Source organism: Oncorhynchus nerka, linkage group LG22 (assembly GCF_034236695.1).
Source record: "Oncorhynchus nerka isolate Pitt River linkage group LG22, Oner_Uvic_2.0, whole genome shotgun sequence".
NCBI lineage: Eukaryota > Metazoa > Chordata > Actinopteri > Salmoniformes > Salmonidae > Oncorhynchus > Oncorhynchus nerka.
The window spans coordinates 551,229-577,024 of NC_088417.1; the positions used below are offsets into that span (position 1 = coordinate 551,229).

The window sequence follows — 25,796 nt, forward strand, 5'->3', positions numbered from 1 at the left end:
CCTATAGCGAGAGAGAGACTAACCATTTAAAGCTAACCTCTCAGATACCAGTCCTATAGCGAGAGAGAGACTAACCATTTAAAGCTAACCTCTCAGATACCAGTCCTATAGCGAGAGAGAGACTAACCATTTAAAGCTAACCTCTCAGATACCAGTCCTATAGCGAGAGAGAGACTAACCATTTAAAGCTAACCTCTCAGATACCAGTCCTATAGCGAGAGAGAGACTAACCATTTAAAGCTAACCTCTCAGATACCAGTCCTATAGCGAGAGAGAGAGACTAACCATTTAAAGCTAACCTCTCAGATACCAGTCCTATAGCGAGAGAGAGACTAACCATTTAAAGCTAACCTCTCAGATACCAGTCCTATAGCGAGAGAGAGACTAACCATTTAAAGCTAACCTCTCAGATACCAGTCCTATAGCGAGAGAGAGACTAACCATTTAAAGCTAACCTCTCAGATACCAGTCCTATAGCGAGAGAGAGACTAACCATTTAAAGCTAACCTCTCAGATACCAGTCCTATAGCGAGAGAGAGACTAACCATTTAAAGCTAACCTCTCAGATACCAGTCCTATAGCGAGAGAGAGACAGTAGCAGCAGTTACATTCATACGTTCAAACCCAGAGGACAGAGGACAGAGGACAGAGGACAGAGGACAGAGGACAGAGGACAGAGGACAGAGGACAGAGGACAGAGGACAGAGGACAGAGGACAGAGGACAGAGGACAGAGGACAGAGGACAGTCACGAACAAGGGATTGAGAGCAGTTTACCCCTGTGAGTACGTGGCGTGTTTAACATGAAGGAAAATCATGTGGATTCATTTTTGGTGAAGATGGAATTGAGCATGTATAGGTTTGTTTGTTTGTGTGCATGTGGGTAGGGGTGTGTATATGTTGGCAGGGGTGTGTATATGTGGGTAGGGGTGTGTATATGTGTGTAGGGGTGTGTATATGTGGGTAGGGGTGTGTATATGTGTGTATGTGGGTAGGGGTGTGTATATGTGTGTATGTGGGTAGGGGTGTGTATATGTGGGTAGGGGTGTGTATATGTGGGTAGGGGTGTGTATATGTGTGCAGGGGTGTGTATATGTGGGTAGGGGTGTGTATATGTGTGCAGGGGTGTGTATATGTGGGTAGGGGTGTGTATATGTGGGTAGGGGTGTGTACATGTGGGCAGGGGTGTGTTCTACAGTGAATCACAAGGCCCTGATTCTTCTATAGTTTATACAGTGAATCACAAGGCCCTGATTCTTCTATAGTTTATACGGTGAATCACAAGGCCCTGATTGTTCTATAGGTTCTACAGTGAATCACAAGGCCCTGATTGTTCTATAGGTTCTACAGTGAATCACAAGGCCCTGATTCTTCTATAGGTTCTACGGTGAATCACAAGGCCCTGATTGTTCTATAGGTTCTACAGTGAATCACAAGGCCCTGATTGTTCTACAGGTTCTACAGTGAATCACAAGGCCCTGATTCTTCTACAGGTTCTACAGTGAATCACAAGGCCCTGATTCTTCTATAGTTTATACGGTGAATCACAAGGCCCTGATTCTTCTATAGATTCTGCTGTGTGAATCACAAGGCCCTGATTCTTCTATATATTCTGCTGTGTGAATCACAAGGCCCTGATTCTTCTATAGGTTCTACAGTGAATCACAAGGCCCTGATTCTTCTATAGTTTATACGGTGAATCACAAGGCCCTGATTCTTCTATAGATTCTGCTGTGTGAATCACAAGGCCCTGATTCTTCTATATATTCTGCTGTGTGAATCACAAGGCCCTGATTGTTCTATAGGTTCTACAGTGAATCACAAGGCCCTGATTGTTCTATAGGTTCTACAGTGAATCACAAGGCCCTGATTGTTCTATAGGTTCTACAGTGAATCACAAGGCCCTGATTCTTCTATAGGTTCTACGGTGAATCACAAGGCCCTGATTGTTCTATAGGTTCTACAGTGAATCACAAGGCCCTGATTGTTCTACAGGTTCTACAGTGAATCACAAGGCCCTGATTCTTCTACAGGTTCTACAGTGAATCACAAGGCCCTGATTCTTCTATAGTTTATACGGTGAATCACAAGGCCCTGATTTTTCTATAGTTTATACGGTGAATCACAAGGCCCTGATTCTTCTATAGATTCTGCTGTGTGAATCACAAGGCCCTGATTCTTCTATATATTCTGCTGTGTGAATCACAAGGCCCTGATTCTTCTATAGGTTCTACAGTGAATCACAAGGCCCTGATTCTTCTATAGTTTATACGGTGAATCACAAGGCCCTGATTCTTCTATAGATTCTGCTGTGTGAATCACAAGGCCCTGATTCTTCTATATATTCTGCTGTGTGAATCACAAGGCCCTGATTGTTCTATAGGTTCTACAGTGAATCACACGGCCCTGATTGTTCTATAGGTTCTACAGTGAATCACAAGGCCCTGATTCTTCTATAGTTTATACGGTGAATCACAAGGCCCTGATTTTTCTATAGTTTATACGGTGAATCACAAGGCCCTGATTCTTCTATAGATTCTGCTGTGTGAATCACAAGGCCCTGATTCTTCTATATATTCTGCTGCAGGTTCTACAGTGAATCACAAGGCCCTGATTCTTCTATAGTTTATACGGTGAATCACAAGGCCCTGATTCTTCTATAGATTCTGCTGTGTGAATCACAAGGCCCTGATTCTTCTATATATTCTGCTGTGTGAATCACAAGGCCCTGATTGTTCTATAGGTTCTACAGTGAATCACAAGGCCCTGATTGTTCTATAGGTTCTACAGTGAATCACAAGGCCCTGATTCTTCTATAGTTTATACGGTGAATCACAAGGCCCTGATTTTTCTATAGTTTATACGGTGAATCACAAGGCCCTGATTCTTCTATAGATTCTGCTGTGTGAATCACAAGGCCCTGATTCTTCTATATATTCTGCTGTGTGAATCACAAGGCCCTGATTCTTCTATAGGTTCTACAGTGAATCACAAGGCCCTGATTCTTCTATAGTTTATACGGTGAATCACAAGGCCCTGATTCTTCTATAGATTCTGCTGTGTGAATCACAAGGCCCTGATTCTTCTATATATTCTGCTGTGTGAATCACAAGGCCCTGATTCTTCTATAGGTTCTACAGTGAATCACAAGGCCCTGATTGTTCTATAGGTTCTACAGTGAATCACAAGGCACTGATTCTTCTATAGTTTATACGGTGAATCACAAGGCCCTGATTCTTCTATAGATTCTGCTGTGTGAATCACAAGGCCCTGATTCTTCTATATATTCTGCTGTGTGAATCACAAGGCCCTGATTCTTCTATATATTCTGCTGTGTGAATCACAAGGCCCTGATTCTTCTATATATTCTGCTGTGTGAATCACAAGGCCCTGATTGTTCTATAGGTTCTACAGTGAATCACAAGGCCCTGGTTGTTCTATAGGTTCTACAGTGAATCACAAGGCACTGATTCTTCTATAGATTCTGCTGTGTGAATCACAAGGCCCTGATTCTTCTATATATTCTGCTGTGTGAATCACAAGGCCCTGATTCTTCTATATATTCTGCTGTGTGAATCACAAGGCCCTGATTCTTCTATAGGTTCTACAGTGAATCACAAGGCCCTTGGTCTGCTTCTGTATCTGTATTTGTGTCAAAGGCGTTCAGTGTCCTCCCACTCACCCAGTGGTACATTTAGAACAGACAGCTGTTACAGAACAGCTCAGTGAGTGTATTACGGTGTAATGACTACTGACAGGGAAATGATAACTAATTGTCATGTGGTCCTGTGTGGTTCAGTGGATAAGAGCATGGCCCTAGAAACACCAAACAATACTGTTGTTGGTTTCATTCCCACTGGATTTGATGGCTGCTCAATGCTCCTAAAGACAGACTGCTACTTCCTGACTTCCTGTTTCTCTGTGTTTTTATGTGCTGTATAATGCACCTCAGCTTTATAGCCTCCAATTTATACATGCAGTTGAGGTTGGAAGTTTACATGCACTTAGGTTGGAGTCATTAAAACTCTGTTTTTCAACCACTCCATACATTTCTTGTTAACAAACTAGTTTTGGCAAGTCGGTTAGAATATCTACTCTGTCCATGGCACAAGTCATTTTTCCAACAATTGTTGACAAACAGATTATTTCACTCAGGAAGGAGACACGTTCTGTCTCCTAGAGATTAACGTACTTTCGTGTGAAAAGTGCAAATCAATCCCAGAACAACAACAAAGGACCTTGTGAAGATGCTGGGGGAAACTGGTACAAAAGTATCTATATCCACAGTAAAACGAGTCCTATATCGACATAACCTGAAAGGCCGCTCAGCAAGGAAGAAACCACTGTTCCGAAACCGCCAAAAAAAAGCCAGACTACGGTTTGCAACTGCACATGGGGACAAAGATCGTACTTTTTGGAGAAATGTCCTCTGGTCTGATGAAACAAAAATAGAACTGTTTGGCCATAATGACCATCGTTATGTTTGGAGGAAAAAGGGGGAGGCTTGCAAGCCGAAGAACACCATCCCAACCGTGAAGCACGGGGTTAGCAGCATCATGTTGTGGGGTGTTTTGCTGCAAGAGGGACTAGTGCACTTCACAAAATAGATGGCATCATGAGGTAGGAAAATGATGTGCAAATATTGAAGCAACATCTCAAGACATCAGTCAGGAAGTTAATGCTTGGTCGCAAATGGGTCTTCCAAATGGACAATGACCCCAAGCAAACTTCCAAAGTTGTGGCAAATTTGCTTAAGGACAACAACATCAAGGTATTGGAGTTGCCGTCACAAAGCCCTGACCTTAATCCCATAGAACATTTGTAGGGATAACTGAAAAAGCGTGTGCGTGCAAGGAGACTTACAAACCTGACTCAGTTACACCATTTGACATAGTTACACCAGCTCTGTCAGGAGGAATGGGCCAAAATTGTCGGAAGCAGGTAGAAGGCTACCCGAAACGTTTGACCCAAGTTAAACTATTTTGAGGCAATGCTACCAAATACTAATTGAGTGTATGTAAACTTCTGACCCACTGGGAATGTGATGAAAGAACTAAAAGCGGAAATAAATCACTCTCTATACTTTTATTCTGACATTTCACATTCTTAAAATAAAGTGCTGATCCTAACTGACCTAAGACGGGGAATTTTCACTAGGATTAAATGTCAGGAATTGTGAAAAACAGAGTTTAAATGTATTTTGCTAAGGTGTCTGTAAACTTCTGACTTCAACTATACAGTAATAAAACTCAAATAGTTGACATGTGGAATGAGGGCCTGTAATTGTTCACTATAGTTTCAGAACAGGTGCTAATCTCTATTTAGAAGTTATTATGATTGGCTAAGATGGGGACATTTCCCCCAGAACGTATTCGGTCTTCAACTAGGTACAGAGGGTGCCGCACTGAAAATTGCATGTATTTCCTCTTACAATAAAATGTTTCTAAAAATCCTATATACTCTATTTAGATGTTATTATGATGGTCTGATGTTCTCTTTAGATGTTATTATGATGGTCTGATGTTCTATTTAGATGTTATTATGATGGTCTGATGTTCTATTTAGATGTTATTATGATGGTCTGATGTTCTGTTTAGATGTTATTATGATGGTCTGATGTTCTCTTTAGATGTTATTATGATGGTCTGATGTTCTCTTTAGATGTTATTATGATGGTCTGATGTTCTCTTTAGATGTTATTATGATGGTCTGATGTTCTGTTTAGATGTTATTATGATGGTCTGATGTTCTGTTTAGATGTTATTATGATGGTCTGATGTTCTGTTTAGATGTTATTATGATGGTCTGATGTTCTGTTTAGATGTTAATATGATGGTCTGATGTTCTATTTAGATGTTATTATGATGGTCTGATGTTCTGTTTAGATGTTAATATGATGGTCTGATGTTCTGTTTAGATGTTATTATGATGGTCTGATGTTCTGTTTAGATGTTAATATGATGGTCTGATGTTCTATTTAGATGTTATTATGATGGTCTGATGTTCTATTTAGATGTTAATATGATGGTCTGATGTTCTATTTAGATGTTATTATGATGGTCTGATGTTCTGTTTAGATGTTATTATGATGGTCTGATGTTCTCTTTAGATGTTATTATGATGGTCTGATGTTCTCTTTAGATGTTATTATGATGGTCTGATGTTCTCTTTAGATGTTATTATGATGGTCTGATGTTCTGTTTAGATGTTATTATGATGGTCTGATGTTCTCTTTAGATGTTATTATGATGGTCTGATGTTCTGTTTAGATGTTATTATGATGGTCTGATGTTCTGTTTATATGTTATTATGATGGTCTGATGTTCTATTTAGATGTTATTATGATGGTCTGATGGTCTGATGTTCTCTTTAGATGTTATTATGATGGTCTGATGTTCTATTTAGATGTTATTATGATGGTCTGATGTTCTGTTTAGATGTTATTATGATGGTCTGATGTTCTATTTAGATGTTATTATGATGGTCTGATGTTCTCTTTAGATGTTATTATGATGGTCTGATGTTCTGTTTAGATGTTATTATGATGGTCTGATGTTCTGTTTAGATGTTATTATGATGGTCTGATGTTCTCTTTAGATGTTATTATGATGGTCTGATGTTCTATTTAGATGTTATTATGATGGTCTGATGTTCTATTTAGATGTTAATATGATGGTCTGATGTTCTATTTAGATGTTATTATGATGGTCTGATGTTCTATTTAGATGTTATTATGATGGTCTGATGTTCTCTTTAGATGTTATTATGATGGTCTGATGTTCTATTTAGATGTTAATATGATGGTCTGATGTTCTATTTAGATGTTATTATGATGGTCTGATGTTCTATTTAGATGTTATTATGATGGTCTGATGTTCTCTTTAGATGTTATTATGATGGTCTGATGTTCTATTTAGATGTTATTATGATGGTCTGATGTTCTCTTTAGATGTTATTATGATGGTCTGATGTTCTATTTAGATGTTATTATGATGGTCTGATGTTCTCTTTAGATGTTATTATGATGGTCTGATGTTCTCTTTAGATGTTATTATGATGGTCTGATGTTCTATTTAGATGTTATTATGATGGTCTGATGTTCTCTTTAGATGTTATTATGATGGTCTGATGTTCTCTTTAGATGTTATTATGATGGTCTGATGTTCTATTTAGATGTTAATATGATGGTCTGATGTTCTATTTAGATGTTATTATGATGGTCTGATGTTCTATTTAGATGTTATTATGATGGTCTGATGTTCTCTTTAGATGTTATTATGATGGTCTGATGTTCTATTTAGATGTTATTATGATGGTCTGATGTTCTCTTTAGATGTTATTATGATGGTCTGATGTTCTCTTTAGATGTTATTATGATGGTCTGATGTTCTATTTAGATGTTATTATGATGGTCTGATGTTCTCTTTAGATGTTATTATGATGGTCTGATGTTCTCTTTAGATGTTATTATGATGGTCTGATGTTCTCTTTAGATGTTATTATGATGGTCTGATGTTCTATTTAGATGTTATTATGATGGTCTGATGTTCTCTTTAGATGTTATTATGATGGTCTGATGTTCTCTTTAGATGTTATTATGATGGTCTGATGTTCTCTTTAGATGTTATTATGATGGTCTGATGTTCTATTTAGATGTTAATATGATGGTCTGATGTTCTATTTAGATGTTAATATGATGGTCTGATGTTCTATTTAGATGTTATTATGATGGTCTGATGTTCTATTTAGATGTTATTATGATGGTCTGATGTTCTATTTAGATGTTATTATGATGGTCTGATGTTCTATTTAGATGTTATTATGATGGTCTGATGTTCTATTTAGATGTCTAAATCAAATTAAACATTATTGCTCACAATAATCAATATTTAGCAGATGTTATTGCTGGTGTAGCAAAATGCTTGTGTTCCTAGCTCCAACAGTGCAGTAGTATCTAACTAAATGCTTGTGTTTCTAGCTCCAACAGTGCAGTAGTATCTAACTAAATGCTTGTGTTCCTAGCTCCATCAGTGCAGTAGTATCTAACTAAATGCTTGTGTTTCTAGCTCCAACAGTGCAGTAGTATCTAACTAAATGCTTGTGTTCCTATCTCCAACAGTGCAGTAGTATCTAACTAAATGCTTGTGTTCCTAGCTCCAACAGTGCAGTAGTATCTAACTAAATGCTTGTGTTCCTAGCTCCAACAGTGCAGTAGTATCTAACTAAATGCTTGTGTTCCTAGCTCCAACAGTGCAGTAGTATCTAACTAAATGCTTGTGTTCCTAGCTCCAACAGTGCAGTTGTATCTAACTAAATGCTTGTGTTCCTAGCTCCATCAGTGCAGTAGTATCTAACTAAATGCTTGTGTTCCTAGCTCCAACAGTGCAGTAGTATCTAACTAAATGCTTGTGTTCCTAGCTCCAACAGTGCAGTAGTATCTAACTAAATGCTTGTGTTCCTAGCTCCAACAGTGCAGTAGTATCTAACTAAATGCTTGTGTTCCTAGCTCCAACAGTGCAGTTGTATCTAACAATTCACAACAATAAACACAAATCTAAAAGTAAAAGAATGGAATTAAGAAATATATAAGTATATTAGGAAGAGGAATGTCGGGTTGGCGTAGACTAAAATACAGTAGAATAGAATACAGTATATATATATGAGATGAGTAAAACAGTATGTAAACATTATTAAAGTGCCCAGTGATTCCATGTCTATGTATATAGGGCAGCAGCCTCTAAGGTACAGGGTTGAGTAACCAGTGATTCCATGTCTATGTATATGGGGCAGCAGCCTCTAAGGTACAGGGTTGAGTAACCAGTGATTCCATGTCTATGTATACAGGACAGCAGCCTCTAAGGTACAGGGTTGAGTAACCAGTGATTCCATGTCTATGTATATAGGGAAGCAGCCTCTAAGGTACAGGGTTGAGTAACCAGTGATTCCATGTCTAGGTATACAGGACAGCAGCCTCTAAGGTACAGGGTTGAGTAACCAGTGATTCCATGTCTATGTATATAGGGAAGCAGCCTCTAAGGTACAGGGTTGAGTAACCAGTGATTCCATGTCTATGTATATAGGGAAGCAGACTCTAAGGTACAGGGTTGAATAACCAGTGATTCCATGTCTATGTATACAGGGAAGCAGACTCTAAGGTACAGGGTTGAATAACTGGGTGGAAGCCGGCTAGTGATGGCTAATTAACAGTCTGATGTCCTTGAGATAGAAGCTGTTTTTCAGTCTCTCTGTCCCAGCTTTGATGCACCTGTACTGACCTCGCCTTCTGGATGTTGCCGGGGGGAACAGGCCGTGTCTCGGGTTGTTGATGCCCTTCAAATCTTTTTGGACGTCCTGTGACATTGGGTGCTGTAGGTGTCCTGGAGGGCAGGTAGTTTGCCCCCGGTGATGCGTTGGTAAGACCTCACCACCCTCTGGAGAGCCCTGCTGTTGAGGGCAGTGCAGTTGCCATACCAGGCGGTGATACAGCCCGATAGGATGCGCACAATGGTACATCTGTAAAAGTTTGTGAGGGTCTTAAGAGGCCAAGCCAAATTTCTTCAGCCTCTTGAGGTTGAAGAGGCACTGTGGCGCATTCTTCACCACACTCTGTGAGGGTGGACCATTTCAGATTGTCAGTGATGTGTACGCAGAGGAACTTAAAGCTTTCCACCTTCTCCACTACTGTCCCGTCAATGTGGATCAGGGGGTGCTCCATCTGTTGTTCCCTGAGGTCCACAATCATCTCCTTTGTTTTGTTGATGTTAAGGCAGAGGTTATTTTCATGGCACCACTCCGCCAGGGCCCTCACCTCCTCCCTGTAGGCTGTCTCATCATTGTTGGTAATCAGGCCCACTACTTTTGTGTCGTCTGCAAACTTGATGATTGAGTTGGAGGCGTGCGTGGACACGCAGTCACGGGTGAACAGGGACTACAGGAGGGGGCTGAGCACGCACCCTTGTGGGGCCCCAGTGTTGAGGGTCAGTGAAGTGGAGATGTTGTTTCCTACCTTCACCACCTGGGGGTGGCCCGTCAGGAATTCCAGGACCCAGTTGCACAGGGCGGGGTTCAGACCAAGGGCCCCAAGCTTAATGATGAGCTTGTAGGGTACTATGGTGTTGAAGGCTGAGCTATAGTCAACGAACAGCATTCTTACATAGGTATTCCTCTTGTCCAGATGGGCTAGGGCAGTCTGCAGATCTGTGGATCTATTTGGGGTGGTATGCAAATTGAAGTGGGTCTAAGGTGTCAGGTAAGGTAGAAGTGATATGATCCTTAACTAGCCTCTCAAAGCACTTTATGATGTCAGAAGTGAGTGCTATGGGGCGATAGTCATTTAGTTCAGTTACTTTTGCTTTCTTGGGTACAGGAACAATGGTAGACATCTTGAAGCAAGTGGGGACAGCAGACTGGGATAGAGATAGATTTAATATGTCCGTAAACTCTAACCAGGTGATCTGCGCATGTTCTGAGGACGCGGATAGGGATACCATCTGGGCCGGCAGCCTTGAGAGGGTTAACACGCTTAGATGTCTTAAACACATCGGCCACGGAGAATGAGAGCCCACAGTCCTTGGGAGAGGGCCGCATCACTGGCACAGTGTTATCCTCAAAGCGGCCGAAGGTGTTGAGCTTGTCCGGAAGCAAGACGTCGGTGTCCGCAACGTGGCTGGTTTTCCCTTTGTCATCTGTGATTATCTGTAGACCCTGCCACATACATCTCATGTCTGAGTCGTTGAATTGAGACTCCACTTTGACTCTGTTCTGACGTTTTGCCTGTTTGATTGCCTTTTGGAGGGAATAACGACAATGTTTTGTATTCAACCATATTTCCAGTCACCTTTCAATGGTCAAATGCGGTGGTTTGTCCTTTCAGTTTTATCCATAGTTTCTGGTTTAGGTAGGTTTTAGTAGTCACCGTGGGAACAACATCCACTACACACTTCCTGATGAACTCAGTCACCGTGGGAACAACATCCACTACACACTTCCTGATGAACTCAGTCACCGTGGGAACAACATCCACTACACACTTCCTGATGAACTCAGTCACCGTGGGAACAACATCCACTACACACTTCCTGATGAACTCAGTCACCGTGGGAACAACATCCACTACACACTTCCTGATGAACTCAGTCACCGTGTCTGTATATACATCAATGTTATTCTCAAAGGCTACCCAAAACATATCTGTCAGCGTGATCAAAAGAATCTTGAACTATGAATTTCGATTGGTCAGACCAGCGTTGAATAGACCTTAGCACGGGTACTTCCTGTTTGAGTTTCTGCCTATTGGAAGGGAGGAGCAAAATGGAGTCATGATCTGATTTGCCAAAGGGAGGGTGGGGGAGGGCCTTGTAGGCATCGCAAAAAGATGAGTAGCAGTGGTCTAGTGTTTTTCCTAAGCAAGGACTACAGTCAATGTATTGATAGAGCTTCAGTAGCGTTTTCCTCAAATTAGCTTTGTTAAAATCCCTAGCTACAGTTAATGCGGCCTCAGGATATGTGGTTTCCAGTTTGCATAAAGTCCCGTGTAGTTCCTTGAGAGCCGTTGTGGTATGTGCTTGAGGGGGATATACACGGCTGTGACTATAACCAAAGAGAATTCTCTTGGTTGTCTGACCTGATATAATGATCCTTTTCCTGCAGGCTCAAGATCCATCCTCTCCAACCAAGAGAGGAGGGAAACCATCCAAGGTAGGCAGAGGAAACTGGAGTCCTATTGTGTTCATAAACTCCCAGAGTTGGCATGGCAAAGTGCAAGGTGTGTTTTACAAGGATTGTTTGTTTGGCTTGCAGTTAACGGTGGGTTGTTGTGGATGTTGTTCTTGGTGTTGCTGTTATTCAGGGGATAACGTGGCAATATAACCATAACAATACAAACATTGAAGAATGTGGACATGTCTCCTTTCTCCGAGGACTGTGACTTATGGCACATTGTTTTGGAGTTCAGCAAACACATTGTTCTGGAGTTAAGCTAACAAAATGTTTTGAGTTCAGCAAACACATTGTTCTGGAGTTAAGCTAACAAAATGTTTTGAGTTCAGCAAACATAATTTTTGGAGTTGAGCTTATAGAATATTTGGAGTTCAGCTAATAGAATGGGCAGCAGGCAGCCTAGCGGTTAAGGGTCAGTAATCTAAAGGTTGCTGGTCCGAATCCCCTAGGTGAAAGATCTGTCGATGTGGCCTTGAATGAGCGTCTGCTAAATGAGTAAAATGTAGAATGCAACTTGGTTTATGGAAAGCTGTTTGCAACCTGACCAATGGTAATGTATAAATCCCTTCAAGCATGGCTGTCCTCTCTGTGCATGGTTTTCTTTGAATTGGTACTTTCCTCAATGGAGACAATGACAACAATATCCCCTTTTGCTTTCCATCTAAGATGGCAGAGGTTAGCCAACAGAGGAAAGATGGTCTTCTTCAACCTGGTCCATCCAGACTTCACCAAGAGGCAGGACCCACTGTGAGAACATCCACCCAGCCATCCATCGCCTCACCCACTCTTCCTTCCAAAGAGGCATTGTCAGCATTGTACCAACAGCGACAGAAAGTTGAACTGCGGAGGCTCCTGAAGCACACCCACCCGGAGCTGAGGAGCCTGGAAAGCCTGGATGGGGTGGTGGATCAGGAGCTGGCTGAAGTGCTGTGTTTAGAAACCCAGCCGATAGCTGGCGAGACCGGATACGAGGGAGAGGTCCTGTCCAGGCGGTTGATATTTGAGAACTGTGTACAGAGCAATACTGTGGATCCCCACACTTCTAAAATGCACATCGAGGAGGGGGCCGGGAATAGAGTTGGGGCTGGTGTTGGTGTTTGGGGAGACATGAAGAGAACATCAGCCTTGTTTGAACTGCCATGGTATAACCAGAACCTTCAGGAGGAGAGGGTTAAAGAAACCACAGACCAGGTGGAGAGGACTGATGCTAATCATGGGGAACTTACTGAGTGTGAGGAGGAGGAGATGGTCAGGTTGGACGTCCAGTCTGCTAGGAGGCTGTTTGAGAGCCAGCAAGTCGACACCCTGAGGGCCAACCAGGAGGACGTGACCCTGAACAAGGTTATCGTGTCAGAGGATGAGAGGGGAGCTGTTCAGAAGAGAAAACAAGTGTTTGAGACAAGAAGCAGTAAGACAGATCAAAAAGTGATCAAAAGCCAAATTTGTTTTAAAAATCTTGATGTGAGTTCTCAGTATGAGGGAGAAGTACTAGGTGTCGGTGTTAATAGTGCAGACACTGAGGTTCAGCCACAGCATGAAGGGTTCTCCACAGTCAAACAAGTCTTTGAGAGAAAGTCACAGTGTGTTTCAAACGCAGATGTTGAAACTAGTCCAAGAATTCCAAAGTATCCGTGTACTTCTCTGCTTGAAAACCAAGCAATAAATAAAACTGGAAAACCATCACATATGCAGGAACCAAAGCCCCAGAACACTAGTTCACTCCCAGGCGACCTAGCTCCTGACAGAAGGGTCCAGGAGGACATGTTAGAGTTAGTGGCTAACGTAAGGAACAGAGCTCAATTGTTTGAGTCCACTCTGTTCGACCTGATTAACCACCATAACAGAGAGGAGATGGAGATGGTGGCAGAGAGCATCAATGAGACATTGAACTCTCTCTATCACTTCAACGCCCTCCACTCCCACGGATCCATCATCAAGGCTAGCGAGACAGGAAGTGGTCAGAAGGCTAGGTACAGGCTGACCCCCGGTCTGAGACCAGAGATAGAACAGGAAAAGGTGGCTGAGGGCAGGGTTAAGAATTTTATACTCCAGCTGTTACCCCGGGCAACCCTTAAACCTCAGGTGGTTTACCTGAAGGAGGATGCGAAGAGGAACGTGGAGGTTACCATGGTGATGGTACCTTTCCATCAGGTACGTCTGGCTTCAAACCAAGATAAAGAGTTCAGAACAGCTAACGTTGTCCAGGTCATTGAGGACATCCTCAGTCAGGACAGCTCTCTGAGGAAAGGAGTAGTTATACAGGAGGACGGTCAGGGACAGACTGAGGTCACCGTTTACTCCCTGTACAACGATTCTGAAGGAGAGGTGGAGAGGTACTACCCCCCACAGGAACAGAGGACGGAGACCAACGTCCTAGACATTGCTGCAGGTGATGAGATTAAAACTGAGACTGGTGAAGTAAGGAGAGGCGATGTGAAGTCAACCATCAGCTGTCTCTTGGCCACCAGTCAGGACCACTCAGCCCCAGCCACTTACAAACCTGAGGTCAACGTCATGGGGAATGTCAAGTTATTCAGGAGCTGCATTGAAAAGGGAGATCTGGAGTATCTGAAAACCTTGCAGGTCCAGCCAGAGGAGAAGGAACTCCCACTTCAGACTGATGTTGTAACAGGTGTCTCCACGGAGCCAAAGATACATAATCAACAACAACAACCAGAGGATCAGGTGGAGCAGAATGATCCGGATATAGTCCTTAAGAACATCTTCTTAGCCAACCAGAGCTGTGCCCAACAGAACGAGACTAAGACAGAGAAGACCTCTAAAGCAATAGTACAGGACCAGCACACCTCTGTGGAGAAGATAGAGACGTGCTCTGATTCTGTTATAAAGACCTCCACATCCCAGACATCCACAGAGCAGCACCAGGAGGAGGAGGAGGAGGTAGTGAGAAGTAATGTACAGGCAGCGCTCCAATCTCTGGAGAAGACTAGTGGCGTTAATGTCAGCCAAGGAGACTTCGAGGCTGCCATGATCTGCAGGAAATCTCCAAAATCTCAGAAAGGAAGCCATAAGAAGAAGACTAAGGTGAGGTATGCTCCCCAACACAGTGAAGTAAAGACTGGGACTCTGACTGAAGCTCAACCAGCCCCTTCAGTAGTGATGAGTGAAGGACAAGCCATCTCTGTGAAGAGCAGTGACATTGTAGTAGATGTCCAGCAGACCTCTGTGCAGACGGAAGAGACAAGCTGTAATTCTGTTATAAAGATCTCCACATCCCACTCCTCTATCACCTCAGAACATGAACCTACACCCTGCCGCCTCAAGACCGAAGAGGCTAGCTGTGCTGCTACGTCTTCTGAAGAACTACAAAATGCAGAAGCCTTGAGTATGGAGGTCCAAGAGGGCACTGAGGTGGTCCAGAGAGGACACTTAAAAGCTGCCATGAAGTCTTTACAGAGTGCTACAACAGAGGAGGAGGAGGAAGAGGAGAAGGAGGAGGTACTGAGAGGTAATCTACAGGCAGCGCTTCATTCTTTAGAGAAGACTAGCGGCGTTAACGTCAGCCAAGGAGACTTCAAGGCCGCCATGATATACAGGAACTCTGGGAAATCTACATTTCAAAGCCAAAAGAAGAAACCTGATATGAGGAATGTTCCAAAACACAGTGAATTAAAGACTGGATTTCTGACTGAAGCTCAACCATTCTCTTCAGTAGCGATGAGTGAAGGAGAACAGGTGGCCACCAAGGAGCTGAGAGTAGCAACTGCAAAACCCCCCAGCCCAGACCAAACCACAAATAAACTAGCTACAGCCTCCACTTTGAAACATGAATCTCAGACTGGCTCTCAATCTCTAGCTCCCTCAAAGAAAAAAAAAAGACCTGTTGGCCCAAAACCTGGTCTTCTGCCGAAACCAGCAGTTCCTCCTAAACCAGGTCTTTTGCCGAAACCAGCAGTTCCTCTTAAACCAGGTCAGATGATAGGAAGCACAGCTAGTCAGTCAACAGAGACAGAGGTACATATCAGTGACAGCCACACCATTTCTATAAGAACTACTAGTAGTATTTCTAGTATTGCTAGTACTAACAGTACTCAACCGAAAGAGTCAACCAAAAGTCAAACAAAAGAGTCAACCAAAAGTCAAACAAAAGAATCAACTAAATGTCAACAGAAAGAATCAACCAAAACTCAATCAAAAGAATCAACAAAATCAAAGGAATCAAAGAAATCAACTAAAAGTCAATCAAAAGAAGAGCAACCTCCCCAAACATTCACTATCAAACCAAAGTCCTACGCAGATGCCCTTTGCAGAGGCTTACAACAGACAGATAGTGTTCCAGAGGCACAACAGAGTAGGTACGTATCTGAGAGGCCAGCTGGGAGCTCAGTAGGAACAGCTGATACTGGGGCTGCCGAGGCCACCCAACACACTGGTGATGCAACCCAACTCAATGAGGAAATGACATTAAACCAGGAAGGTCAAGGGTCTGAGGTCATCCCTCAGAGACAGACTAGTTTTAACTCGGTTCCAGTGGAGGAGAGCAACACTAAGTCACCACAGGAAAGGACTCCTACAGAGCAGAGACAGGGACCCCAGGGGGCCCTAAACGACAAAGAGAAGGTCAATGAGGACTTCATAGGGTTTCAAGCAGCACTTCAGAACTTTGGAGGGAAGAGTAAAGCCCCTGTGAAACCTAAACAAGTGAAGATGACCCAGAGTGAAGAGAACCAGAAACACAACTCTCTCACAGTTACACACACTGCTGTGGGACAGCAAGCCAGTGACCCTTCTCAGCCTCAACCATGCAGTAAACCAGAGAACAACATCCAGAAAGAAGAGAAGGAAAACACAGTGGTAATGAGGGAGAAGAAAGCGGAGATGGAAGCAGAGACAGAGGATGAGCGTGGCCAGAGGCTGTCGGTCCACATGGATAAGATCATGAGGGGTAACGTGACCATGGCCATGGAGATCTTTGACAACCTGAGGAAGCAGGAGGAGCTGAAAGAGATCTTGACCTGGGTGGAGGAGGTGGAGGAAGACACCAGCCAGGTGGACGTCAGGGCCCTCAGGAACATCTTTGAGAATATACCTGACTGGGTCGTTGCCCCAAGAGACAAGAGACAACGTAAACAACAACAACAGACCAAGGTGGAACAGAAGATCTCAGAAGTGAAGAGATCAGAGACGCTGAAAGATGATACTGAGACCTCAATGTCCTCCATGGCTCTTGTGTTCGGAAATCTGGAGAGAGCAAGTGAGGAGATCATGAACCTGAAGGAGCAGACTTTAGCCAGACTGATGGACATAGAAGTGGCCATTAAGAAGGCTTTGTACTCTGTGTCCACTCTTAAGTCAGACTCTGATATCGCTGTTCTGTCTGGCCTGTTTAAGGAGTCCCTAAAGGGGACAGCAGCCCAGGAATCCCTAAAGGGGACAGCAGCCCAGACCCAAGGCTCCACTAGCAACATCAGCACTATCAGTACCGGCTCCAGCAGCAGAGCTAAGACGGCCCAGGGAAAGGACAGCCCTTCCACTAAGACACAAAGAGACCCAGGTCTGCCAGCTGATGAGGGACCTGTCATTAAGTCCCAGAGCAGTCCTCCATCCTCCTTCATCTCCATCCAGTCTGCAACCAAGCAGGAGTCAGAATACAGACAACAGGAGTCTGCAGACAGACAACAGGAGTCTGCAGACAGACAGAAGGGTTCTGCAGCCAGACAAAAGTCCTCCCTGCAGCCTCCACTGTGCTCAGCCTGTCAGCTCAGCCTGAAGTGTCGCCCTTCTGGTAGCCCTTGTAGCAGAAGCCCTCTCAATCAGAAACATCAGGTCAGCGTACTCGAAGTGAAGATAGCCCCAGAGTGGAGTGAGGTCGTCGACACTAAGACAGTTAGGGAGAACTAGGAGAAGACAGATCAGTTTGGCAAAAAGGTCTACTCCACCAAGACATTCACTGTGGTGATTCAGCAGACACCAGCACCTCTCCCAGGGGTTAGGTAGTGACCACCAGTCCAACCAGGTATTGGGTAGGTCAAGGTCATCCTGCCTATCAACAAACAGTCACCGCCTTTTTAAAAATGGTGCTTGCAACGGCAAGGGCAGTGGGTTCGATTCCCGCTGGGGCCACCCATACAAAAATGTATCTACTCAAGTCGCTTTGGCTAAAATGGCATATCTTATAAACTGTTTGAATGAATGAGAAAGGACACTTCAGGTAAAAAAAAAAAAAAAAAAAGAGCCAGGAAGACAAGATTTTTTAAAAGTGTGTGATTCCATGAAACATTTGTTTGGATAGAATTGTAATAAAATGTTGTTTGTATATTCTCTTGTTCAGCTGCCTGTTATCTGTCCTGCTTATCAACAACAAACTGGATCCCCCCCGCCCACACACACACCTCGCCCCTCTCCCTGAAGAGTTGTTCTTGCCAAAGCTACAATTGCAATAAGAGTCAGAACTCTTTCTTTCCTCTTTCCAAACATAACAAAAACACGAGATGAAATTCAGAGGCCATTCATTGTTTTCAGTCATTAAACATGAGATAAAATTCAGGGGTCATACATTGTTTTCAGTCATTAAACATGAGATGAAATTCAGGGGTCATACATTGTTTTCAGTCATTAAACATGAGATGAAATTCATAGGGGTCATACATTGTTTTCAGTCATTAAACATGAGATGAAATTCAGGGGTCATTAATTTATTTCAGTCATTAAACATGAGATGAAATTCAGAGGACATTCATTATTTTCAGTCATTTATCATGAGATGAAATTCATAGGACATTCATTATTTTCAGTCATTTAACATTTTGTCCCATTCCACCTGACAGAGCTGATGTAACTGAGTCAGGTTTGTAGGCCTCCTTGCTCTCACACACTTTTTTAGTTCTGCCCACACATTTTCTATAGGATTGAGGTCAGGGCTTTGTGATGGCCAAGTCAATACCTTGACTTTGTTGTCCTTAAACCATTTTGCCACAACTTTGGAAGTGTGCATGGGGTCATTGTCCATTTGGAAGACCCATTTGCGACCAAGCTTTAACTTCCTGACTGATGTCTTGAGATGTTGCTTCAATATATCCACCTAATTGTCTCTCCTCATGATGCCATCTATTTTGTGAAGTGCACCAGTCCCTCCTGCAGCAAAGCTCCCCCACAACATGATGCTGCCATCCCCGTGCTTCACGGTTGGGATGGTGCTCTTCGGCTTGCAAGCCTCCCCCTTTTTCCTCGAAACATAACGATGGTCATTATGGCCAAACAGTTCTATTTTTGTTTCATCAGACCAGAGGACATTTCTCCAAAGAGTCTGATCTTTGTCCCCATGTGCAGTTGCAAACCGTAGTCTGTTTTTTTTTATGGCGGTTTTGGAACAGTGGCTTCTTCCTTGCTGAGCAGCCTTTCAGGTTATGTCGATATAGGACCTGTTTTACTGTGGATATAGACACTTTTGCATTTGTTTCCTCCATCTTCACAAGGTCCTTTGCTGTTGTTCTGGGATTAATTTGACCTTTTCGCACCAAAGTACGTTCATTTCTAGGACACAGAATGTGTCTCCTTCCTGAGCGGTATGACGGCTGCGTGGTCCCATGGTGTTTATACTTGCGTACTGTTGTTTGTACAGATGAACATGGTACCTTCAGGCATTTGGAAATTGCTCCCAAGGATTAACCAGACTTGTGGAGGTATACTTGTGGCTGATTTCTTTTGATTTTCCCATCATGTCAAGCAAATAAGCACTGAGTTTGAAAGTAGGCTGTGAAGTACATCCACAGGTACACCTCCAATTGACTCAAATGATGTGAATTAGCCTCAGAAGCTTCTAAAGCCATGACATAATTTTCTGGAATTTTCCAAGCTTTTTAAAGGCACAGTCAACTTAGTGTATGTAAACTTCTGACCCACTGGAATTGTGATACATTGAATTATAAGTGAAATAATCTGTCTGTAAACAATTTTCGGAAAAATTACTTGTGTCATGCACAAAGTAGATGTCCTAACTGACTTGCCAAAACTATAGTTTGTTCACAAGATATTTGCGTAGTGGTTGAAAAGGGAGTTTTAATGACTCCAACCCAAGTGTATGTAAACCTCCGACTTCAACTGTATCTAGGGTTGCAAAATGACGATAACTTAATACACTGTACTCCCTGTCCCACCATCTCTAAACAGGATATGTGTTTATCCTGCCTGAAACCAGTTCATGGAGAAAATCAGAAAAATGCATATTTCACAACAAGAGTTTCTGCTGTAGGCACTCAGAAAAAGCAAGAGACAATGAGATCTGCTCAACAGTGTTAACCAATCAAACCTATCCATCACCAAATCCTTGATGAATGGAAATTCACACAGTCACTTGTCAAGTGGGAATCAAACTCTTATTAAAATGATGTTTCCCGTAAAACTTTGAACGAAGAGTCTCAAATAGCCGCCTGGCCCTTTTAATAGCTGGTCAACAGGACACATTTCAGCAAATTAACGCCTGTTTCTAATAAATGCCTGATCTAAAAAAAATAGTTTACCATGAATTATTTACGAGGTTTAATGTTTGATTTGTTACATTAAGTCATTTGGTAATGAATCTGAATAAATATGGTTGTCATACGTTTTTATCGTCACAGCGAAACCGCTAGTCATTGGCTGCTAACAGCTGAGAACTGCTACCTAACTGGCAAGTACAAAACCAGTCTTCAACTTCGGGAGTACAGACCCCCAGACCGGTGAAGGTAGGAACTGCAGGATATATAGAGGCTACTAAGACAAAAGAAACGTGACACAAACCTTTGTTTCAGTCAAAAGTTAATTCAGATGAATTACATGACTCACATCCGGGCTGATGGAACATGAAAAAGGTACAATGTTATAATTGCCGACAGACAATTTGTTTGTTCAACATCCTTTTGTGTCTGTAACATTAATTACGTGAGAAATTGGGATGGAAATGTATTTATGAGCAAATATTGACATAATAACCATAATACAGAAGTCAATGAGATTAGATTATTAGATGAAATAAATGATGATGAACTTCACATGGTGGTGAAAGTGCACGGTGATGAGCTTGATGCTCCTTTCCAATAAATATTCAGGGTCTTAGTCTGGTGACATGATGATCGATGCTTGGCTGCAGTTTGACAAATACAAATAATATTGCTCTTATCCATAATAATCTCAACGTAGGTTGCCTATCTGCACTGTATGTGTGAGCTGTTGGCTAGAGTGCAGGCAGTAGACCAGTGAGCTGTTGGCTAGAGTGCAGGCAGTAGACCAGTGAGCTGTTGGCTAGAGTGCAGGCAGCAGACCAGTGAGCTGTTGGCTAGAGTGCAGGCAGCAGACCAGTGAGCTGTTGGCTAGAGTGCAGGCAGCAGACCAGTGAACTGTTGGCTAGAGTGCAGGCAGCAGACCAGACTGGGCACATTTTCTACATAAACGCAAAAGTTTTTGTGACAAATCCATAAGTACTGTTAAAAATGCAATGGAGACCCATTTAACTTTTATTTTTCATTCGGTACCTGGGAATTCAACAACAAACGGTATTTTCATATGCACTACATCATCACGCACAGTCTTTTATCCGCAAAAATTCAGTTTGATGAAAATGTGCATATTGTTTTATGCAGACATTAGAATATTTGCATTAAAATCTGTCTCCAATGGAAGCCTAGCTACAGTGTGTCAATGACAACACAGAGCAGGAAATGAAGACATTTATTACAATCCTGGACATGAATGCTGGAATTAAACAATTAACTACGCAAATCAGCAAAAGATCCATTAAGGAAATAGACGCAGTGGGTCTGTCTGCTTGTTGTAGCAGGAGCAGCTATGGTCCACTGTACCTGGGAGATCTACTGTGTATTCCACTAGCAGCAGCTGTTCAGCAGGAAAGGGAACTATGACGAGGGCTTTTGGCCACAACCAACACGAAGACCGCTGGCTGCAGAGAACCAATGAGACGCTGGGATCTAGCTGGACCGACGTCACATAGAGCTCCTTGATGGTGAGTTTAGTGACCACACAGACACATGACAACACAGACACGTGCATATATAAAATGTTTTTATAGCATTTTCATTTCATTAAAGTAATGTAGTAACTTTATAGAAGCATTTACAGACAAATATTATGAATGATTACTGAGAGACAAACGGATGATCCCAAACAGGATTGTCATGTTTTCCATATCAGCAAAATGACTGTGATTTCACCTTTTTTTCTAGATCAAATCAAAAGTTTATTGGTATAGCTCCAACAGTCTGCTGTAGCTCCAACAGTCTGCTCCAACAGTCTGCTCCAACAGTCTGCTGTAGCTCCAACAGTCTGCTGTAGCTCCAACAGTCTACTGCAGCTCCAACAGTCTGCTCCAACAGTCTGCTGTAGCTCCAACAGTCTACTGCAGCTCCAACAGTCTGCTCCAACAGTCTGCTCCAACAGTCTGCTCCAACAGTCTGCTGTAGCTCCAACAGTCTGCTCCAACAGTCTGCTCCAACAGTCTGCTCCAACAAGTCTGCTCCAACAGTCTGCTCCAACAGTCTGCTCCAACAGTCTGCTCCAACAGTCTGCTGTAGCTCCAACAGTCTACTGCAGCTCCAACAGTCTGCTCCAACAGTCTGCTGCAGCTCCAACAGTCTGCTCCAACAGTCTGCTGCAGCTCCAACAGTCTGCTCCAACAGTCTGCTGTAGCTCCAACAGTCTACTGCAGCTCCAACAGTCTGCTCCAACAGTCTGCTGTAGCTCCAACAGTCTACTGCAGCTCCAACAGTCTGCTCCAACAGTCTGCTGTAGCTCCAACAGTCTACTGTAGCTCCAACAGTCTACTGCAGCTCCAACAGTCTGCTCCAACAGTCTGCTGTAGCTCCAACAGTCTACTGTAGCTCCAACAGTCTACTGCAGCTCCAACAGTCTGCTCCAACAGTCTGCTGTAGCTCCAACAGTCTACTGTAGCTCCAACAGTCTACTGCAGCTCCAACAGTCTGCTGTAGCTCCAACAGTCTACTGTAGCTCCAACAGTCTACTGCAGCTCCAACAGTCTACTGCAGCTCCAACAGTCTGCTCCAACAGTCTACTGCAGCTCCAACAGTCTACTGTAGCTCCAACAGTCTACAGTAGCTCCAACAGTCTGCTCCAACAGTCTGCTGTAGCTCCAACAGTCTACTGTAGCTCCAACAGTCTACTGCAGCTCCAACAGTCTGCTCCAACAGTCTGCTGTAGCTCCAACAGTCTACTGCAGCTCCAACAGTCTGCTCCAACAGTCTGCTGCAGCTCCAACAGTCTGCTCCAACAGTCTGCTGCAGCTCCAACAGTCTGCTCCAACAGTCTGCTGTAGCTCCAACAGTCTACTGTAGCTCCAACAGTCTACTGCAGCTCCAACAGTCTGCTCCAACAGTCTGCTGTAGCTCCAACAGTCTACTGTAGCTCCAACAGTCTACTGCAGCTCCAACAGTCTGCTGTAGCTCCAACAGTCTACTGTAGCTCCAACAGTCTACTGCAGCTCCAACAGTCTGCTCCAACAGTCTGCTCCAACAGTCTGCTCCAACAGTCTGCTGTAGCTCCAACAGTCTGCTCCAACAGTCTGCTCCAACAGTCTGCTCCAACAGTCTGCTGTAGCTCCAACAGTCTACTGCAGCTCCAACAGTCTGCTCCAACAGTCTGCTGCAGCTCCAACAGTCTGCTCCAACAGTCTGCTGCAGCTCCAACAGTCTGCTCCAACAGTCTGCTGTAGCTCCAACAGTCTACTGCAGCTCCAACAGTCTGCTCCAACAGTCTGCTGTAGCTCCAACAGTCTACTGCAGCTCCAACAGTCTGCTCAAACAGTCTGCTGTAGCTCCAACAGTCTACTGTAGCTCCAACAGTCTACTGCAGCTCCAACAGTCTGCTCCAACAGTCTGCTGTAGCTCCAACAGTCTACTGTAGCTCCAACAGTCTACTGCAGCTCCAACAGTCTGCTCCAACAGTCTGCTGTAGCTCCAACAGTCTACTGTAGCTCCAACAGATCTGACTAACAAGCTCCAACAGTCTGCTGTAGCTCCAACAGTCTACTGTAGCTCCAACAGTCTACTGCAGCTCCAACAGTCTACTGTAAAGCTCAACATCTGCTAAAACAGTCTACTGCAGCTCCAACAGTCTACTGTAGCTCCAACAGTCTCTTCTGTCTGCTCCCAACAGTCTGCTGTAGCTCCAACAGTCTACTGTAGCTCCAACAGTCTACTGCAGCTCCAACAGTCCAACAGTCTGCTCCAACAGTCTGCTAGCTCCAACAGTCTGCAGCTCCAACAGTCTGCTCCAACAGTCTGCTGCAGCTCCAACAGTCTGCTCCAACAGTCTGCTGCAGCTCCAACAGTCTGCTCCAACAGTCTCTGCTGTAGCTCCAACAGTCTACTGCAGCTCCAACCAGTCTGCTTTCAACAGTCTCCAAAGCTCCAACAGTCTACTAGCTCCAACAGTCTCTGCTCCAACAGTCTGCTGTAGCTCCCCAGTCTACTGTAGCTCCAACAGTCTACTGCAGCTCCAACAGTCTGCTCCAACAGTCTGCTGTAGCTCCAACAGTCTACTGTAGCTCAACAGTCTTGCTCCAACAGTCTGCTGTAGCTCCAACAGGAACTGCAGGCTCCAACAGTCTACTGCAGCTCCAACAGTCTGCTCCAACAGTCTACTAGCTCCAACAGTCTAGTAGCTCCAACAGTCTGCAAGGATGCTCCAACAGTCTACTGTAGCTCCAACAGTCTACTGGAGTCCAACAGTCTACTGCAGCTCCGTTCAGTCTGCTCCAACAGTCTACTGCAGCTCCAACAGTCTACTGTGCTCCAACAGTCTACAGTAGCTCCAACAGTCTGCTCCAACAGTCTACTGTAGCTCCAACAGTCTACTGGAGCTCCAACAGTCTACTGCAGCTCCAACAGTCTCTGTAGCTCCAACAGTCTACTGTAGCTCCAACAGTCTTCTACTAGCTCCAACAGTCTACTGCAGCTCCAACAGTCTACTGTAGCTCCAACAGTCTTCTGTAGCTGCCAGACAGTCTACTGGAGCTCCAACAGTCTGTCTGTAGCTCCAACAGTCTACTGAAGTTCAACAGCTCCAACAGTCTACTGTCTGCAAGTCACTGCAGCTCCAATGAGCTCCAACAGTCTACTAGCTCCAACAGTCTACTGCAGCTCCAACAGTCTACAATAGCTCCAACAGTCTATCAGCTCCAACAGTCTACTGTAGCTCCAAGTCAGATAGCTCAACAGTCTACTGTAGCCAACAGTCTACTGTAGCTCCAACAGTCTACTGCAGCTCCAACAGTCTACTCACCAACAGTCTACTGCAGCTCCAACAGTCTACTGCAGCTCCAACAGTCTACTGTCATTGCTCCAACAGTCTGCAGCTCCAACAGTCTACTGTAGCTCCAACAGTCTACTGTAGCTCCAACAGTCTACTGTAGCTCCAACAGTCTACTGCAGCTCCAACAGTCTACTGCTCCAACAGTCTACTGTAGCTCCAACAGTCTAACAGTCTACTGTAGCTCCAACAGCTCCAACAGTCTACTGAGCTCCAACAGTCTACTGTAGCTCCAACAGTCTACTGTAGCTCCAACAGTCTCTAGCTCCAACAGTCTACTGCTCCACAGTCATTAGCTGCTCCAACAGTCTACTGTAGCTCCAACAGTCTACTGTAGCTCCAACATTCTGCTCCAACAGTCTACTGTAGCTCCAACAGTCTACTGTAGCTCCAACAGTCTACTGTAGCTCCAACAGTCTACTGTAGCTCCAACAGTCTACTGTAGCTCCAACAGTCTGCTGTAGCTCCAACAGTCTGCTGTAGCTCCAACAGTCTACTGCAGCTCCAACAGTCTACTGTAGCTCCAACAGTCTACTGTAGCTCCAACAGTCTACAGTAGCTCCAACAGTCTACTGTAGCTCCAACAGTCTACTGCAGCTCAAACAGTCTACTGTAACTTCAGCAGTCTGCTCCAACAGTCTACTGTAGCTCCAACAGTCTACTGTAGCTCCAACAGTCTACTGTAGCTCCAACAGTCTACTGTAGCTCCAACAGTCTGCTGTAGCTCCAACAGTCTACTGCAGCTCAAACAGTCTACTGTAGCTCCAACAGTCTACTGTAGCTCCAACAGTCTACTGTAGC

General features: G+C 43.9%; 1 protein-coding gene across 2 annotated transcripts; it reads left to right on the forward strand.

Moving 5' to 3' along the window:
- The first annotated feature begins 278 nt into the window (after positions 1–278).
- Positions 279–17,891, forward strand: LOC115125682 (xin actin-binding repeat-containing protein 1-like). Of its 2 annotated transcripts, XM_065006854.1 has the most exons (3): positions 279–780; positions 11,649–11,696; positions 12,384–17,891. In XM_065006854.1, the coding sequence occupies exon 3, from the start codon at positions 12,384–12,386 to the stop codon at positions 17,577–17,579; it is 5,196 nt and encodes a 1,731-aa protein (XP_064862926.1). In that variant the 5' UTR covers positions 279–780; positions 11,649–11,696; the 3' UTR covers positions 17,580–17,891. The 2 variants fall into 2 exon arrangements, with proteins under 2 accessions (XP_064862926.1, XP_029511079.2); XM_029655219.2 differs by lacking the exon at positions 279–780 and having other exon boundaries at positions 11,631–11,696.
- The last annotated feature ends 7,905 nt before the right edge of the window (positions 17,892–25,796 follow it).